The 19,090-nt window shown below is 37.8% G+C and overlaps 1 protein-coding gene across 3 annotated transcripts in view; it reads left to right on the forward strand.

Moving 5' to 3' along the window:
• The window catches only part of SHTN1 (shootin 1), a 97,859-nt gene that overhangs the window by 60,238 nt on the left and 18,531 nt on the right, over positions 1 to 19,090 (forward strand). For 2 of the 3 annotated variants that reach the window (XM_045569055.1, XM_045569054.1), the window contains exons 12-15: positions 1,991 to 2,073; positions 7,818 to 7,927; positions 11,423 to 11,476; positions 16,459 to 16,579. In XM_045569055.1, coding sequence (XP_045425011.1) covers positions 1,991 to 2,073; positions 7,818 to 7,927; positions 11,423 to 11,476; positions 16,459 to 16,579 — 368 coding nt within the window. The remainder of the gene's footprint in view (positions 1 to 1,990; positions 2,074 to 7,817; positions 7,928 to 11,422; positions 11,477 to 16,458; positions 16,580 to 19,090) is intronic. The other variant, XM_045569056.1, reaches the window with a different exon arrangement.

The following is a 19,090-nucleotide window of genomic DNA, read 5'->3' on the forward strand; positions in this document are numbered from 1 at the left end:
AGCGCAGTGATAGATTGTTTTCCATCTGGTAAGGCCTGGGAATGTCACAGCCTAGATAGAGCAGGATATGGGTTTTTTCTTCTTACTGTGCTTTGGGAGCTTGTCCAGTGTGTTTGGGAATTTTAAGAAAAGACAATTAGAGGATTAGTAATATAACCAAAAGTTGAAGTGAAAAGTAAAAAAATTCTAAAAATTATAGTGATTAAGAAACATTGGGTGGTTCCACCTTCTGAGCAAGTATTACTACGTATATCCATTTGTCCCTTTTTCTGAGGGCAGCATTGTGCCTCTCCTGTCCTCCAGGTAATTTATTTTCCATTGCTGGCTTCCCAGCTTGTCTTCCTTAGGACTGTATTTTGTCAAATATAGTTTTTACCACACTGAAGACATTTACAGTCTAGTTGAAAGAATTAAAAAATTCTTGATTCATTTGTTTTTTTGTTAACTTTTTATGGGTGAAATGATAACATATGCAGAAATGTACACAAACTTATGTGTAGTTTTAAAGTAATATAAAATGAGCATCCATATCATCATCCTCCAAATCAAGAAATAGAACAATGCACCCTAGAATCCTTTCCTTTTACCCTTCCCAAACATAACCCCCTCCCTCCCTAATCACTGTCTGGACTTTTATGGTAATCATTTCCTTGCCTTTGTTGAAGAAAAATTTTCTTGCCTACATATGTACCTCTAAACTACCATAAATATCTATGTGGCCTGGTTTTGAACTTTATATAATTGGAATTTTCCTATATCATTGTGTCCTGCTGTTTTTACTCTGCATTGTTTTGTAAGATTCATTCATGTTATTTTATGTGGCTGAATTTCATTCATATTTATTAATGTATTATTCATCTTATGAACGTCTCAAAATGTACTTATTCATTGTGTGCTGATGGACATTTGAATTATTACCAGTTCTGGGAAATTATGAAAATTCTACATGAACATTTTTGTACATGTATCCTGGTGAACAAGTGTTTACATTTCTGTAAGATATATAGCAGTGGAACCTGGCTCATAAGATATGTGTATCTTCAGTTCTACTAGATAATTATAATTTTTCAGGGTGACACTGTCAATTTATGTGCTCTCTTCCGTTTGAGAATTCCTGTTACTCCACAAACCCAACACTTGATATATCAGACTTAAACAAAATTTTTTACTTACCTGATGACTATATAGTGATACCTCAGAGTGGGTTTAATTGGTGTTTTCTTAATAACTAATGAAGTCAAGCACCTTATTTGTATGTGTATGGGAAATTTGGATACCCTCTTTTATGGAGTTTCAAGATTTTTGTTCATTTTTGTATTGGTTTGTCTGCTTTTTTTCATGATTTGTGGAATTTCTTTATATATTCTGTAACTTATCTTTTCATTCTCTATAGTATCTTTTAATATGCATAAGTTTTAAAATGTTAATGTGATAAAATTTATCATTTTATTTTACATAAGTTTGAAAGAATGGACCAGAGCAACGATGGTCTAAATATATTTTACCTTTAAGTATTTGGTCTATATCATACAGATTCAGACGTTTTTATGCCCATATTTCATAAATAGATATTTATGATAACATAGTTTTTTATATGAAGCATTCTCTAATTCTTTTCATGCTTCCCGCTCCTTCAGATGTATTACATAGATAGCAGTTTCTAAATTTCATGTGTGGGTATTGAAATTTTTTCTGTATCTATTTTCCTCTGTAAATGGGTATGCATCGTATTAGTAATTATAGCAGTCCCCTCCCTCCAGTAATTAGTTTAGTTTTACATGGAAAGAGATGAGACATGTTTTTTTTTCTGTAAAGTGATGAAAAGTTTAACATTATTAAAAATGGGAAGTAGATTGCTTAAATTCTAGTTATATATTCATGCATGTACAGAAGAGTTGGATTTTTACTGATTATTTAGAATCTATACATTTTATTTGCTGGATCATAAGGCATCCAGTAATCTCCTGTTGATCTTTTTTTCCTCCCAAAGATCCCTCATGTCCATGATCCGGAAGCGATCCCACCCCAGTGGCAGTGGTGCTAAGAAAGAAAAGGCAGCTCAGCCAGAAACAAGTAAGCATCACTTCCATTCGGTTTGCTTTAAGTGGTCAATGCTGTGCAATTTTTCAACAGTTCACGTTTGTTAAGTTCTTGGACTATGAACAGATTGTCAGGAGAGAAGTGTTGAAGAACTTAACAGCTATAAGAATGGACCATATATCTGTCATTTCCTTCCTGTAGTTTATTGTCTAGAGGAGATAAAAATGTACGTATGTCACTGTAATGAGAGAGATGCTAGGAAATATGTTTTCATTAAGGGACAGGTCACTTTGGGTGTAAAGGAAAGAGAGGGAGTAATTCCAAATGAGGGATGTGAGAGAAGACTTCTTAGAGTTGATAGCAAGTGAGCTGAGACTTTATCAAGTACTTTCTATGTACTACTCCAGTCTGGTGTACTGGAGATACAAGATATACAAGTTACATTCTGGTGTAACCAGATATGAAGTAAACAAATGACTATGCAAGCAAATGTATAATTACTTAAATACAATTGAGGAGGAGTATGCGCTTCTAAGAGATTGTATAGGTAGACTGCTGGAGTCAGAAAGTGATGTTCAAGCTGAGTAGTTGTGCATTTAGAACATCGGGTGGGGGTATATAGGGTAAAATCAGTTCGGACAGAGGAACAGATTCAAAGGTCCAAAATGCAGAAGGAGCTTGATATGTTAGAAAACTAAACGCAAGTTGATATGGCTAGAACATGGGGTGTAATGTAAGAGAGGTGGTCTGATAGGTAGGAGGAGCCACATTCTGGAGGCTAAGGTGAAGGTTCTAGAATTTCTCCTAAGAGCAGTAGAAGTTTTAAGTAGGGTTGTAATGTGATAAGATTTGTCCTTTTCTTTCTTTCTTTCTTTTTTTTTTTTTTAACAAACACTCTGGCTGTAGTAGGCATAGAGGACATACTGTAAAGGGGTGAGAGTGGATGAGGGAAGACTATTGCAGTCATTCAGGTGAATGTTGATGGTGGCTTAGACGAGGTGGTAGCAGTAGAGATAGACATAGATGAACTCAGGACCTATGTAGGGAGGTAAAATCCACGGGACTCTGGGATTCATTGGAGACAGAGGTCTGGAGGACAATGCACAGAGGGAATGGAGGCAGAAAGGCCTTCCCGTTGAGCAGGAGCGCCAGGTGGCTAGATGCAGAGTGGTTCACAGAGCCGCAGAAGTTTGGTGTGCGGCCACGGTGAGAGCAAAGGCTTGCAAGGCTGGGGCCAGATCTTGGTCCTTCGAGCCTGCTGTTCGAATTCTGTAGCCTCCATTCAGGTCCCGAGCAGATTGCCTGTGTGTTCCAGGCTCTTCCTCCTTTCTCTCCTATTTATTAGTATTATTATTAACAACCCAAATGAATGGCTCGTTACAATGCCTTGTGATAGCATTTTACCTTAAATTCTGTTACTTTAAGGATTTAATGTCTCACCCCCACCCTCCGCTCTGGGCTCTGATGTTTGAGTTATTTCCACCTCTCTCCCCCTGAGCAGATTGCAAGCTTTAGAGGGTTTGCTCTTCTGTGCAGCCTCCCATAGCTTTCGTGCATATTGAGTGAATTGAAGTTTGGACTTAGTCTTCTCTTTTTTAGCAGGACCTTGCAGCACCATTACAAATGGAAGCCGATTTCATTTCTGAATTGGCTTTCTGTGCCTGCATCTTGTAACCCTTTGGAATCTATTCCTTTGTATGTTAGTGGGGCTGAAAGGCAAATTCTGTTTTGCACAAGGCATTGCAGGTTTATGAAGCAGTCCTTCCCTTGGTGATATGCAGGGCAGCCCTGCTCCGGGATTACTGGCTATTAGCTTTTCCTGACACTGCAATTTCAATTTTATTTTGATTTTTTTGGAGGGGAACAATTGGTATATCTTAGAGTGTCGAGGGAAAGTCAGAATAAAATAATTTTCCCTTTGAAGTAGATCACATCATCAACTTGTCAACCTCAATAACCTCGATAGCACCCTTAAATTAAAAATAAAGAATTCTAGGACTTCTTAACCCCCAATGTTAGGAGCTAAATAGTTTTCTTACAAAAATGATGTTTTATTTACAATTCATCAAATGTGACAATATTTTCTCCCACATCCTTGGGCCATTGGATTATTATTTTGGGATTCTAAGTAGAGTTACTGACACAGAAGTTGCTCATGAGATTTTAGATGAGAGTAACCCTAAAAATCATAGAGCCTTGAATGATATATACTGTACCCACATGGGGATGGAGCAGAACCTCCTCTCTGTCAAGGCAGTTATTTATAGTGTCTGGTTAGTAGTTCACACTAAAAAGCAGTTGTTGAGTGAATAAATCAACAATGACTAAATGCATGATAAATTAATGTAGAGCATCAAACATTGGGATCTTCTATGTTTGTATTTATAACACAGGGACTGGTCTCCCTGTCACTGTGTTTTCTTTCAGCATCTTATGAGGGCATTTAACATATGGTTGGTAAGGTTTTCACAGAGTTTAAAAATGGGGAAGCTTTGAGTCCTAACTTTTGGCTTTTAAATGGCTTAATTATAAGGAAGGTCTGTGGAATATTTTATTATTTTCTTATAATATGATTGTAAGAAATCATTATAACCTTTGAAGTTAATAACTAATTTTGACAAGAATGTATTTGTTGGGCCAGATCTAAGATTTCAAAGGTATGCCCGCTGTTTAATCAAATATTTAGGTCATTAGTTTGTTTACATTTTCTTACCTCTCTGTGCCTCAGTTTGCTAATCTGTAGAATGGAGGTAATAATAGTTCCTATTTCACAGGGCTATTGTGAGAATTAATGAGTCTTACGACATAAAAAGTGTTTAGAGTAGTGTCCAGCATAGAAAATACTCAAAATGGGCTAGCTAAAAAAAATGGACAAGGTAGCGGCCACCCTTTTAGAGAGACAAAGGGAGTCTTTATTCAGCAGGTTCTTACAATTATTGTAGTTAAGGAAATTTCCTTAACTTTATGACCTTAAGTCAAATTTTAACTTATTCAATCATAATGTATTCTTTAGAAATTTTGTACATCGTGGTGGCATAAGATTTCTTAAAATGCCTTTATAAGAAAAAGTTAGTGAAACAGAAGAGTAATCCTGTGGAATTTAGAAATTCGTTTTAGTTTTTCTAAGTAATAACAGAAGGTTTTATTGAGTAATAAGGTGATGGTTTTGTCTGTGGGTCTTTTTTTTATTTTTGAGGAACTAACTTATTTTTCAAGTGGGTCTTAAAATTTAAGCCCCAATTAATTACATGTAGCATTCTGATCCAAGACTGACCTTGCAGCACTAACTCAAAGAACATTTGATTTTATTTTCCTGTGGCAGTTCAATAACATTAGACCTGTTGTCTTCATTTGTCCCTTTTCTGTAATCTCCAGTATCCTGCATATTTCTATTGTCCCCCTGATTACATGCTTTTGTGAGACAATTACCAACTGTGTGATTGCAGAAAGAATTACAAAACATACCATGAGCTCTCTGTAGGTGATTCTTGCAGATTTATTAGAACTGCTTAATAGTTGAGAAGTTCGTATAGATTGCTTTTTGCTGGTTCAAAAACAGGGTTGGTGAGAGAGAAAGCTTGTGTAGCTAACCTAGCGTTGCCCTTGTATTGCGCCTGAGTAGGGAATCTGATAAGAGTGATTTCTTTTCCTTAAAACCAATTAAGCCTTTACATTTGAAAAAGACTGAGAAATTAAAGCCTGGTTTATAATCTGTGTACAATACAGATAGTGGCACTTCTCTGAATTATCACTATGATTCTGGCAAGCAAATATAAGAAACTACTTTAAATTCCTGCTATGTTAGATGCTGTAGCAGATTTGAATGGTGTTGACCATAATTCTCCATCTGTCTGCCTTAATTAGTTTTTGTATGGTGCATTTAATTGGGTTTCAGTCATTCCTTACAGAGTGCTAATCCGTTTGTAGGCGGTGTTCCTACTGCCACGCAGCTCTTCCTAGTCTCAAAATGGCAGCCTTTCTGAATAATCAAATGTTTTTGAACGTATTTTCTAAATTCCCAGCAATAAATCCCACAACCATACCCAGGTACTTGAATGGAAGATCTGGGTTTTATCTCCTCTGCTTTTGAGTAGGGTGAGCAAAAGCACCGTGTAGTGCGCAATAGATACTCATGTATCGAGTGAGTGAGTGAATGAATGAATGGATTTCTGCCCGTGGTAATTTATTTCTCTGTCCCCTCCTTGATGTTTCTGAGCCATTAGAAGAAGCTACCCAAGAAAATGCTACTTGAGATAACATGGTTGATCAACCCACAGTTTTGCCATCTTTCATTTACTGGTGGACGAGTTCTAACTTTGGTGACCATGTTTCTTTCCCATATTTCCTGGCAAAAGATACTTATGTAACTTGTGGAGCTGAAAAACGTTTTTTGGATATTGAGAAATTTAAATTCCCAGCATTTTAGTGGCTTCTGAGAATGACAGAACTCTATTTGAAGTTAGGACTGTATCAGAAAATCTAGGTTGTACAGTGAATGTAGCAGTGTCCATCCTGTGAGGATGATGGAAACTTCTGGATTCTCTTTGTAGTTCCCTTAGGCACTTACACAACAGGAGTGGCTACCCCGGGTTAGAGTGGAGTCTGGTCATGTAGCAGGAAAAAATAAGCCATGATTTAGGCCCCTTTAGTGTAAAGCCTGACACTGGAGCTAAATAGCTTGGGGATATAGTTGTGATTGCCTCGCTTTAGAAGCCAGCCTTTTGGGATTTAGTAATTTCTACTCAAATAGTAAAAATATTAATAGCCATTTAAAGCCACAACTACAGAAGTCAGTCAGTGGATACTTGATGAGTGCCCACCATATGCCAGGTAATGTAGAGTCTGTTAGAGATACTAATTGGATGGTCCTTACGCAATATTTAAATGTAAATAAATCAGCTGCAGGTAGATGGAGGCGAACACAAGATCTAGAACTGCACTGATGGTGATAAATGTTCCAAAATGGTTCTGTGCTTTGGTCAAGCTATTCTACAAGAGAGACAGATTTCACTATTTTGATCAATATGTTTGCATTCACCTCAGATGCATTTATCTAATTGGTACACATCTCGACAGCTTTATTTATTTTGCAGCAAAATAGTGCAAAGGCTAGACAATAGATAGTTGACATTTTAAAATCAAATTTAATTACTTAATTGCAATTACTTCGAGATGTATGTTTTCTTGTAACATTGACAATTTTAAGAGACTTGAAAAAGATTTGCTTAAATGTTTCCTTTCCACATGATTTCTAAACAAAAAGATGGCAATTTAAAAATAGATTTTATTTGCTGCTCCTCTTTAGATTATGGATTTATTCCAAATATGAAAACGTCTCTTTGATTTTTCGCAAATGAGTTTTTGGTAGTTATTTCTTCTTGGGACTGATTAACAAAGGATGTACTATAAGTTACAAAAACATTTTTGAGATAAAAGATGAATGAATATTTGGGATTAGGTACAGGGTTGAATTTTTAAAGACCTGGAGAAATTCATGTTGATAAATGAACAAAATCTACTTTGTTTAACATAGGTGAACAATATTGACTTCTGTCCTACAAATTTTTATACTTTCATTTTTTTATCACATCCTGTATTTTTTTAAAATATGTTGCTACGTGGTAGCTGTTAACATTAGTAAATTATTGGTGTTCCACAACTCTGTCTGAAAAATAACTGTGTTTAATTACATAGTATAGTCTTTCTAAGTCACCCAAAATAGGAAGTAGCTGTTTTCTTGTAACATAAGGTGATTTATTTATGTGTTCTTTGAACAGCTGAAGAAGTCACAGACCTAAAGAGGCAAGCAGTTGAAGAGATGATGGATAGAATTAAAAAGGGAGTTCATCTCAGACCAGTTAATCAGACAGCCAGACCGAAGGAAAAGGTACGGAGTGGCTAAACATTTTCTCCTTCCTTGATATTCCCCTTTTTAAATGTAAAAATTTGAAGTTTGGTGAAAGGTACATCAGGACTGTCCAATCTTAGGATAAGGCTAATGTGTTATAAAAGCTTTTACTTCTATATAAGCCTGTTTTAAGAAGCCCCAGACCCATGGTGAACCTAAATCAGTGTAGAAAGTAAGCCATGTTATTTGCAGGCTGTTGTCATCTCTTTGAGAAGGACATTGATATTAACTGTTGTGCCAACAAATAACGATTCTTACACTCTTTCTTTTCTTTGATTCCTGATTCTTTTGTGTAGTTCTATTATCTTTTAGTTGCCAGATACTGTTTTAGGCACTGGGGATAAAGCCATAAACAACATAGACAAAAACCCTTGCCTTCTTGAAGCTTCTATTTAATGGGGGGAGAATCACATAATAACAGCAGAACAGAAGAACTAAGACAACTTTTGAAAAATAGTGAGATTTATATGATTGTATTTCATTAATTTCACAAACATATTCCAGGTCACTTCAAGGAGAAAACTTTGTGCACATGTACACCATCAGCTGTCTCCAGGATCTGTCGCGGCACTTAGAGTCTAGTTCAGTATTTCTCCCCTCCCTTTGTGTGTCTATTACATTTACATAAGCCCAATAATAGTTTTTGACATTTTCCTTGAAAAATATTCTTTCTTTCTTCACTCTAATTAGGTGTGAACAGATTGGTTCTCCCTCCTCTTCTCCTCCTCCTCCTCCTCCTCCTCCTTCTCCTCTTCTTCCACCTCTTCGTTCTCCCCCCCACCTCCTTTTTCACCAAACTTTTCTTCCTCTCAAGAATTCCCCTCTTCAACGGCTTAAATGCCCCCTGTTCAGTACAGACCCCGATGGGCTTTCTGAAGTTGCCACTTTGTCTGTCCCAGGCCATTGATAGCCAGGCAAGGCAGGAGGGGCCCTGGTGTGGGCTGTACGTGGAAAGTGAGTTGCAAAGAGAGACACGATACTCATCTCCGAGGATAGATTTCCATCTAGTGAAACAGAAGCTTTGGCCAGCCGTGTAAAGTAGTTCAGTCTTGTGCCAGTGATCAGAAGCAGTTTTTGAAGTAAGGACAGAATGTAAAACTGGAGGAGAAGCTGAGTGTGTGGAGTGATCTGGTGCAGCTGTTCCAATGCTGGTGTCTGGCAAGTGAGGGAAGGGCACTGTTGTTGAGGTCAGGCCCTGGCACTGTCACCCAGCTTCCCCGTACGTTGTTCTCTTCAAAATGAGGATAGCACCTGCCATCTGACCCATGGGATTGTCGTCAGGATAAGATGGAATAAAGGATGAAAACACTTTAAAATGCAAGGTCTGAGTGCCATCTTTGAAAAAGAATACATTTTTATGACTTTCACCTCACCACGATTATGGAAAGAATAAGCAAAACCTAACTATTACTGGAAGAAAATGCAGTGCCATAAAGAAACAAAATTAGTTTAGAAAGAAGGATGTTGAATACTTCTTAAATCATAAGCAATCAATGTTCAGTACGTACGTTCATCTTCAGAGCATCACTTTGTGCTTTTTCTTTCTTCTCATGACTCTTCCAACAGTTACACATTATTTAATGTCAATTCAAAATCTGGGATGCAACTGAACAAGGATCAGTGGACAACTGGGTTTTTCTCTGGTAATCATTAAACTGTGTAGATGTAGAGCTGAATGACCTGGTCAGTAACCTTTAAGGCATATGGCCACTGCATGCTTGAGGGCACACGTCTTCCCCCAGGACCCTCATGGCTTTCCTGAAATGTTACAAGTTATGAGAATGCGCCGTGCAGGCTTCAAAAGGCGTGTGCAGTCAGAGGGCAGCCTGAGTGGCATGGCAGCATTTTGGGTGTTTGTTCAAATATCACAGCTTGTCACCCGAACAGCTGACCTGCAGAAGTTAAGCTTGCTTTAAGGATACTAACTCAACTGCATATTTTCTGAATTCCTTAGCGGTGGTGTTGGTGCCGGCGTGGTTGAAATTAGTGTCCCAGAGCTTCTGACCGGCACTGAGGGCATGTGTGTTACACGGGAAACCTGGGCTATGAGAGCTGAGTGCCTTAGTCAGATTTGTATGTGAGCAGCACACCTCTCTCACTTCTCTGCTTCCGTTTTTAAAAATTGAAATAAGATCTTTTATTCTCTTTTGAGAGGCAAGGATTATAGGTTGTTATTGATCAACTCGCATTTTTTGATGAGAGAAAATATAAAGCCTTACCTCTTTTGCAGTAGTGAGATGCTCAAGGAGCTCCTTGCACTGTGTCTTGCAAGTTTTCTCTTCATCTCCATCCTTGTGAGAGGAGGTGGTGCAGGGGAGACCAGAAGTCTTTCCTGAACTTCTTTTTCATGAGGGCCTCATGCTAAATTTTCCCTCCATTAAATTGGGAATCAGTTGAGGGATCCACTGAGATTATTAGATGCTGTGGGACAGGCATATCTTACCCAGAATTTTATTTCAAATTATTTTGTTCACGGTACGGCCAGAAGAGACCTGGGCTTATACTCAAGACACCTGACTCAAATGCTGCCTAAGTCTCCTGCTAAGATGACATAGTGATTGGACTTCACCCCCTCTGAGGGTCTTTCCTACTCTGGCAGCCAGCTATGCTAACATTCTCTGCAAGCCAGGTCCTTGGCTGGTCCCAGGTCTCCCAACTCAATCCTGGTGTGGAATTCATGAAACAAGACATGCCAGGGTGCCAGGCCCCTGTAAGCTGACCTCTGCCTGGAGCTGGTGGAGCTGAGAGAGGTTTTCTGCCCTGTCGCTTGCTTGTGCTCTACGCTGCCTTCTCCCTAGTCCTGGCTTGCTGGTAGAGTCCAGCAGTGCAAGTGGAGACACTTCGTTATAAAAAGCTCTGAATAATTTGGAATCAAATCTTTTCTATCTCTGATGATAACCAAGAGGCAACAAAATGATATTTAGAAGATGTTAGCATGCCTCCTTTTGCTTTGAATATAACTTCTAATTTTCTGTTTAACTGCCACTTGGGAGCACTAACATGGCTAATATTTTTTCCTAACCTTAAGACATAGACCTAATTTTAAAAATATATGTATGGCCAGGTGCAGTGGCTCACACCTGTAATCCTAGCACTTTGGGAGGCCGAGATGGGAGGATCAGTTGAGGTCAGAAGTTCGAGACCAGCCTGAGCAAGAGCAAGACGCCATCTCTACGAAAAAAATAAAAGAAAAATTAGCTGGGTGTGGTGGTGTGCACCTGTAGTCTCAGCTACCTGGGAGGCTGAGGCAGGAGGATTACTTGAGCCCAGTAGTTTGTGTTGCAGTGAGCTATGATGACATCACTGCACTCTAGCCCAGGCGACAGAGCGAGACTCTGTCTCAAAAAAAATAAATAAATAAAAATTAAAAAAATATGTAGTCATACGTATAAGCTACCAATGCTTTGCCCTGTAAACATCATTGTTTGGTATTTTAAAACTGAATTAGTAATTGTGTTCTTTTTAAAATTGTAGCCAGAATCTTCAAAAGCCTCTGAAAGTGCAGTGAATGAGCTAAAAGGAATACTGGTAAGAATAGATCTCAGTTTATTATTTAGTTAATGGAGAAATGAAAGGAGAATATATTTAAAATGTGTGTATTTATGAATAATTATTTTTGGTATGTTTTATTCCCATGTACAATTAGCCTTATGTCTTTTGTCAGTTTACTTCATTATACTTTCGTACTCCTCTATCATTTGTGTTAATAATGTATAAAATAACACTTTGCTATTTCTATTCTAAAAGAGTGGTTACACTTTGACCAAAGTCATTGTTTCCTGTTCTTGTCCTCCCATTCTGGCATTACAGCTTAAAGATCAAGTGTCTGGCCATAGTCAAGAATCTGTACATGTTTATGAATAACAGAAATATAATATATGGGTAATGCTTTCCTTTGAGGCATGAAAGTGGAGTTCTTGACACCTAAATGTAAATCTGAGCTCCTACCCAATATGTTAGTATCAGGGTCCCAACGTGCCTTTTCTCACAGTTGAAACATTATTTGATGATAAATTGGAGGATAAAGTAAGAGGCCCTTTCTATATGTTACTAATTTCATTTTCTAAAGGTAATTCATATCCGTCGGTGAGCGTGCTTCATGTCCCTCCCTAGTCATATTTCTGCTTTCCAAAGTGTGAGCTTTTGCCAACGGAATACATGGCTACCACCCTCTCCAACAGTTGCTGTCAGAGACAAACGCCCCACTTAGAAAATGTTTCAGATACCAAGAGCTCTATTTTCAGATCCTGTTACGGTCCCAGTTATTATGCACAGTAAGTCAACAGACACGGGGGCGGAGGTATAGGACTAAATATTCCCATGTCTGTTTTTACTGGGCTAATTATGTGTTGCATGTAGACATCCACATAATTGTGGTAAACAAGATTATTTTCATCAAGCATGTCTCTAAACAGTAGACTTAACTCGGAATGGCTAATTGTTTGCTTTTGTTTTAAGTGAATAGGATTAGCACTGAAGAGAGGTATATCACTGGTTAACAGTGGTGGTCTACCTACAGGATAAAGTATTAAACCGTTGAAAAAGTACGTGGTTATTATCTCATGGATTCTTTGATGGGAAAATTTTGTTACCCAGTGTTCCCTTACGGAGAACTTCCTGTAACAGCCCCTTTGTTGTCTCTGCATTATCATGCTAATCCATGTCATGTCCATAAAGATGTTCCCTGTGGCACAGTCCTGATCATCCGTGAAACAGTAAACCACACTGAGTTTGACTTTTTAAAAATTAGATTTATTTTAAAAATCAGACATCTATATGAAATGCATATGATAATATGTGATTGTCCAAGATATCCCATTCCCTGATAATGCTGGATGGTAGCAAGTTTAGTGAATTACAGCATTACTCTTAAATGTCATATTCACCATAATTTTGTCCCACTTCAAGGAGAGAAATTTGAAGTAATTTACAAATTACAAACATTTTTAAAATATCCTTTTTTTTTCCTGCAAATTACTCCCATCCTTCTTTCCCTGAATCTGTCATTAGATCTCTCTGCCTTATGTGGCATTAATGTATCACCAACAGTTATTCTGACAATATTATTTCTTTGCATTAAGTTTTTTTAAAAAGTGAAACTCATGATCCTCTCTCCTACTCTCCCTTTGCCAAATGGCAGTTAGCTTCTTTGTGGAAGAATGGACCATTTGTAACTGGAAAATCACCTGGGGCCAAGAAATCTCACCAATTCTTTTAGGGGAGGGTGGATGGGAGGGGAGGGAAAAAGGGAGAGAGAGAAAGCGACAGCCCCCAGCTCAGTTTGCCAAACAGATGGATCTTTATTGGTGCTTCTTGCTAAAGTTCAGATTATTTGGAGTATCAGAGTTAGTACCCAGTAAAGCACATGATGCCAACCTCACAATCATGGCATGTAAAAAGTAAATATGAAAGAACATGAAAAGCCTGCAGTTGTGTACTGAAGTGGAAAGCCAGCACCTGTACCAGGAGATACCAGGAAACACTATGTTTACTTCTGTTGTAGAACAGAAACCAGGAAGAAACTCAGTGTGGGGTATTTTTGCTGAAATGAAATGTGACCCAAGTTGTAAGACTTAGAAATTTGGCCTTCTGCTGAATTAGTGCAGTTTTGAGTTGTACAATTTTCAAGCCAATTTTTAAAGTCTCAGTGTTGACCGAACTCATTTTTCCAAACCTACTTACTCTTAATTTTTAAAGCTGTATATTTTGTGGATAGTATATATATAGTCCATTTTTCATAGTCACACAGGTTTTGAGGCATAGGAAATTAGACATCTTGAGTCACTCCAGTCATTTAAAAGCCACTGTAGGCTGGATGCAGTGGCTCATGCCTGTAAATCCCTGCGCTTTGGGAGGCCCAACGTGGGAGGATTGCTGGAGGCCAGGAATTTGAGGTTATAGTGAGCTACGATCACGCCACTGCACTCCAGGCTGGGAGACAGATCAAGACCCTGTCTCTAAAAGAAAGAAGTAAAAGCCACTATAAGTGGCAATGGTGATTCCTAAAGAATAAATTGATACAAATTAATCTACAAGTCTCTTCTTAATTTCAATTGGCTATAAATCAAAGAAACGTAAAGCAGCTTTTAGAAATTCTGTTATGGGTCTTTTTCAAACATTTTCAGTTTTTGGAAGTACCTAGAAATTGTTGAATAGTTAATTTTGCCACCTGAGAATTAGATTAATCAGTATTATGAACATTTAATTAGCATGGAGGCTAAGATTGTTGGAAGATCTAAGTTCTAGGTCCAGCCTTATCACTGAGTCATTGTGGGACCTGACCCAGAGACTGAGGATCACTGAGTTTGAATTCTCTTACCTGTAAATAGGTAACTGTGAGGTAATCTTGGTATTTTATTAGTTGAGAGTCATACAGAAATCTTTCTTTCCTCCATTATTGCCTTTGTATTTAAAGTCTACTCATATATTAGCTGAATCAACGACTTCTGTCAGTAAATGGAGAAAGAAGTTTGGGATTCAAAGTTTAGAACTTGGAAAATGGATTCCTACGGTATCAGGTATGGGTGGGTAGCTTACTACAGCCAGGGATTTAGGGAAATAATGCTGTTATCCAAGTGAAAAACTAGAGAATATTGTGAAAGATAAATTCATCAAAAAAGGATGTTCTTGGAAGGTATAGTATGTGTATACCGTACACGCCTACCCTTTTTCCTTGAATTAACTCCAGCCATTGGAAAAAACAGTGTCCTTAACATTCAAACAGTGTAATAGTTTTACAACTCGTGTTAATAGTTGAAGCAGTCATCGGTGTCAACCATACTTCACTTGTGACTCTTCCATGAGAAGACAGAGATCTGCAATGTTAAAGAAACCAAATCATCTCATTTTTTAATTGTAAAATCTATTAAAGTGTGATGCAATATTTCTTTTAGTATGTTTTATGGATTTTTGCAATAAATGGAAAGCAAAAAGAGGTACGTCCAGGGGAAAAAAATGTCATATGCCTGATTAAAATATGAGCTTTATCTAAGTCTTTTGCACATCAGTTGATTAGGCAGCTGACAGCAAAATAATACAATCTCCTAATCTTGTTAGTCAATATCCCCCCATCACAACACGCTGCTTTTCTATAACTTTAAGCAGTTAGGGGGAAAAAACTTCTAAACAAAATGATATAACATATACCATGTGAGATTTGTACCCATCTGATTTTGTAAGTAACTTTTTTTATTTTATAGACTAAAGCTGAAAAATGGGTTACCATTTATAGCCAGTAGAAGTCTTAGAATCCTTGAGGAAGTTGGCAGAGGGGAGGGAGCAGGATTAAGACAAGCCCTTAGTGAGTTCAGCCACTACAAAGGTTGGCGAGGTTCTTAGCCTTGGTGGACAAAAGCTGCCTTCTGACTCTGGCATGAAGTCTGGCGAGTTATACCAGACTTAAGGTTCTTATTTCCTCTGATCAAAGGATTACAGTTCTCCTGGCATCCTCCTCAACCACTACCCAAGCCTGTGGCGCAGTTGAGGACCATTTCAAAGAAATAGCATTTCTTATGGAAAAAAAAAAAACAAAAAACTTGTAATGTTGCATTTATTGAATTTAGATATGTATTTAGGAATACATATGAATTTAATGTATATATTAAATTCTTACATATAATTGAGAAAAAGTACATCACCCAGTGTTCTGTTCCAACACTTGACTAGTAACAGAGATGGAAAACCACAGCTGTCCCTCCATAGCATACTTCTCAGAGGAGCCAGGGCAGGGAACCACTGCATGGGTCTTTCTGTCTTCTTGAAAGCCAGTGTCAGTTTCAGCATGAGTACGGCTTCATACATCTCTTGTCTCCTTCAGTGTCTTCTGGGCCCTGGAAGATACATTCACTGCCTCCTCTGTTAGGAATCTGGAATTAAGAGGCCCAACCCTTGTTTGCCTCTGTGTATGATTATAACTTTCCTCTTTCACACTGAAATCAAGGTGTGCTCAGTGCAGCCCTTTGGCTAGGCCACCGGGGAGCATCATGTGCCTCCTTTGGCAGCCATGACACCACTGACATCAGGCGTGCAGCCAGCAGGGTCACTTTCTCTGAAGAATCAGCCACACATTTTTCAGTGCCACAAGGATTTGGGTTTAGTGGCTCGTGTCTGCCATATCAAGATTTCCTTCTAAGGTGAGTTTATTATATCCATTCTCTTCTCCACCCGGTCAGCACGCATCAGAATCTTAATCATCGTTATGCAGGTACCTTGCCACTGCTGAATTTCATGTAGTAAACGCATCAAGAGTTGTTCTTTTACTGTTCTTCCATGTGAAAGCTAGTATCTGCATCATCAGTAGCATCTTCTGAATGATTCAACACTCTGTGTTGTTGAAGATATGCACACTAAATATATATATATATATATATATATATATACATATCTCAAATTTGTTTTATTTCTTAATTCCATTCAAATTCTGGTAATGTTTTGTTGGTTTGATTTTTATATTCTTTTGCATATTGTGTTAAGACATTAACCTTTTTGTTTTTGTTTTGTTTTCACTTTAGGGGACACTTAACAAATCCACTAGTTCGAGAAGCTTAAAATCCCTTGACCCTGAAAACAGTGAAACTGAGTTAGAAAGGATTTTGCGTCGCAGAAAGGTGACAGCAGAAGCAGATAGCAGTAGTAAGCTGGTTTGACTTCTCCATGGTCCTAGTCTTCATCTCTGAAACTTCTTCCTTTAAGTCCCTTTTTTACTATGAAATTTATGAAATGATCTTTTAAAAATTATTAAAATATTCATTTTTAATGTGAGTGAGAAGTATTGGATAGGCAAAGGTATTTATGGATATCTCATAAGAACTCTTACGCATTTTTATTTATTGGTATATTTATGTATTTGAAGGTAATCAGGCATTTATAGATATGATTGTTTAATGCAAGATACCCTGTGTAAAAACATTCGGAGTGGGTTTTTGACAACAATATAGTATCAAGTACAGACCCTGGAATCAGACCATCTGAGTTGGAATCCTAGTTCTGTCGTATACTAGCTGGTTGCCCTTAGGCAAATTACTCAACCTCTCTGTGCCTCAGTTTCTTCATCTATAAAATGAGGATAATAAAAACATTGTTTCATAGAATTATTCTAGAGAGTAAGCCAGTCACTGTATGAAAAATGCTTAGCACTGTGTCTGGCACAAAGTGAGCCACAGTAATTAGTAGTTGTAGTAGTAATTACGCATCAGTTACAGATTGAGGGAAGTCATCTTTACTCTTTATATCCGTTTAGCTTATTGTCTCTGCCTGTGAACCGAGTGAGTGAGAAATTCCAGCTCTGTTACCAACTATAAGATACCATCAGAACAAGTCTTGAGCTCTTGGTTTGTATTTGTGTCATGTTAGGCATATATTTGGCCTCAAGATCTGTTCCAGAACTAACTGTAGATGTCCTCGGTTGTTTTCATCAGCTTGGTCATAAGGAATTAACAGAAACCTTTATGAGGTTTTTCCCTTGTGGCCAGGTAGGAGGCTGACTTTAAAAAACTACTGTAAAGTAAAATAAATCAGCAACCATAGCTAATGGGCTGAATCTTTTAGACTCAGCTCGCTCAGCTCCAAATAGTCCATCATAACTGTTGAAACCTGGAAAATATTGAGTCATGTTGACCACTTTTAAGTTGATAGAATATGAAAGATGGATTTTTGATAATCAAACTCTAGTTTTCACATATACATTTACTTAAACAATTGAGTAAATTGATTCCTTGAACCAAAAGCGGCATAATACCAGCCAAACTTTTATTATAAAAAGGTAAAATCTTTATTTTCATCTTGTAAAAAGTTCAACCAGTTTTTAGTTTGGTCTGGAGATTCTACCATTAAAATCCTGTGAGGATTCCCTACCACGCAAAATAACCTCTTGGAAAATTAAGGGTGTGCCACAAAATATTTTTTTCTTAGGATTGCTCTATGAGCATTACATGGCCTCCACGTGAATTGTTACTCATTTTGTGACTTAGTGCATGAGTCATCCTTTCCATCGTTTCATGTTTTAGGGCTTTGTCGGTGCCATTTTAGTGTTTTGTCACTGACCTTCTAGTTTCTCCAGAAACATTCTTACTTCACTCACGGATTTGGTCAGACACGTGCAACACTCACTGCTTCCGAGTTTCAATGGAAGAAATGAGGAAACATTTTCATTTTAGTCAATATGGAAATTTGGATATTTCAAAGAGCAGAGAAAGGAACACATTTTATAGGCATGGTGAGGATCTTTCATTTTATTTATTATGTTTCATCAATATACAGTTTGATATTGAAGGAAGTTAGAATAAAAGATATATATTCAATGGAACCATTAGTAAACGCATAGAGAAATAAGAACTGACATTGGTGATATAGAGAGGAAACACATACTGAGAGAGTGCCTTATAATTGAGCAGAAATTTTCTTTGAGCTTCCTAATAGCCAAGACGGAAAAAAAAAGGGGGGGGGTGGAGGGCAGGGGAGGAAACAAACTTACAAACTCTCATCATCTAAAAAAGAAAGCACACCATTTTTAGGTAGTACAAACATTTTTCCAGCATCAGACTAAAAGAGGCATTTACCATGTGAATCTTTTTATTAATATAAAGTTCATGGAGTGACAAAGTGAAAATTCCAAGGGGTAAAAATAAGGAAGAAGTTAAAACAGCACAGCTGCATTGCAGGAGTCAGATGACAGAGATGAGGAGTTGGACAGGTTGGTGCCTCAGGTACTTGAATCTCTGAGGTGGTTTTCTTTTGTGCACAAAGGCTTATGGGAAAGCAAATATGAGGTCACAAATGGAGACGGGAAGTTTTGCAAGAGAGGCAGCCTGAGGTTTCCAGAACACGATTCCAGGTTAGTGGGTATTTCCCCCAGGAGCAAGGCACAAACCCTTTTCCTTAGAATTTTTCTTATGAAGCTAACTGATGTTCCCTTGTTTTACCTGGCCTTGTGGCCTACCCAACTGCCATGTAAAAGAGCAGCAAGTGCTTCTTGGAGAACTTTGGGTGGCTTAAATAGGATGCAGTAATAATAATCCTAAACACTGTGCATTTCTCAAAATTCCTTTTTGTACATAAGAAAAATAAGAGCTCTGGCTCAGCTCACTACTAACCCTTTTTTTTTTATTAGCATCAGTTGCAAGAACAAGCAGCAAGCGTTGGTGT

The sequence above is a fragment of the Lemur catta genome, chromosome 14, assembly GCF_020740605.2.
Source record: "Lemur catta isolate mLemCat1 chromosome 14, mLemCat1.pri, whole genome shotgun sequence".
NCBI classification, from domain to species: Eukaryota; Metazoa; Chordata; class Mammalia; order Primates; family Lemuridae; genus Lemur; species Lemur catta.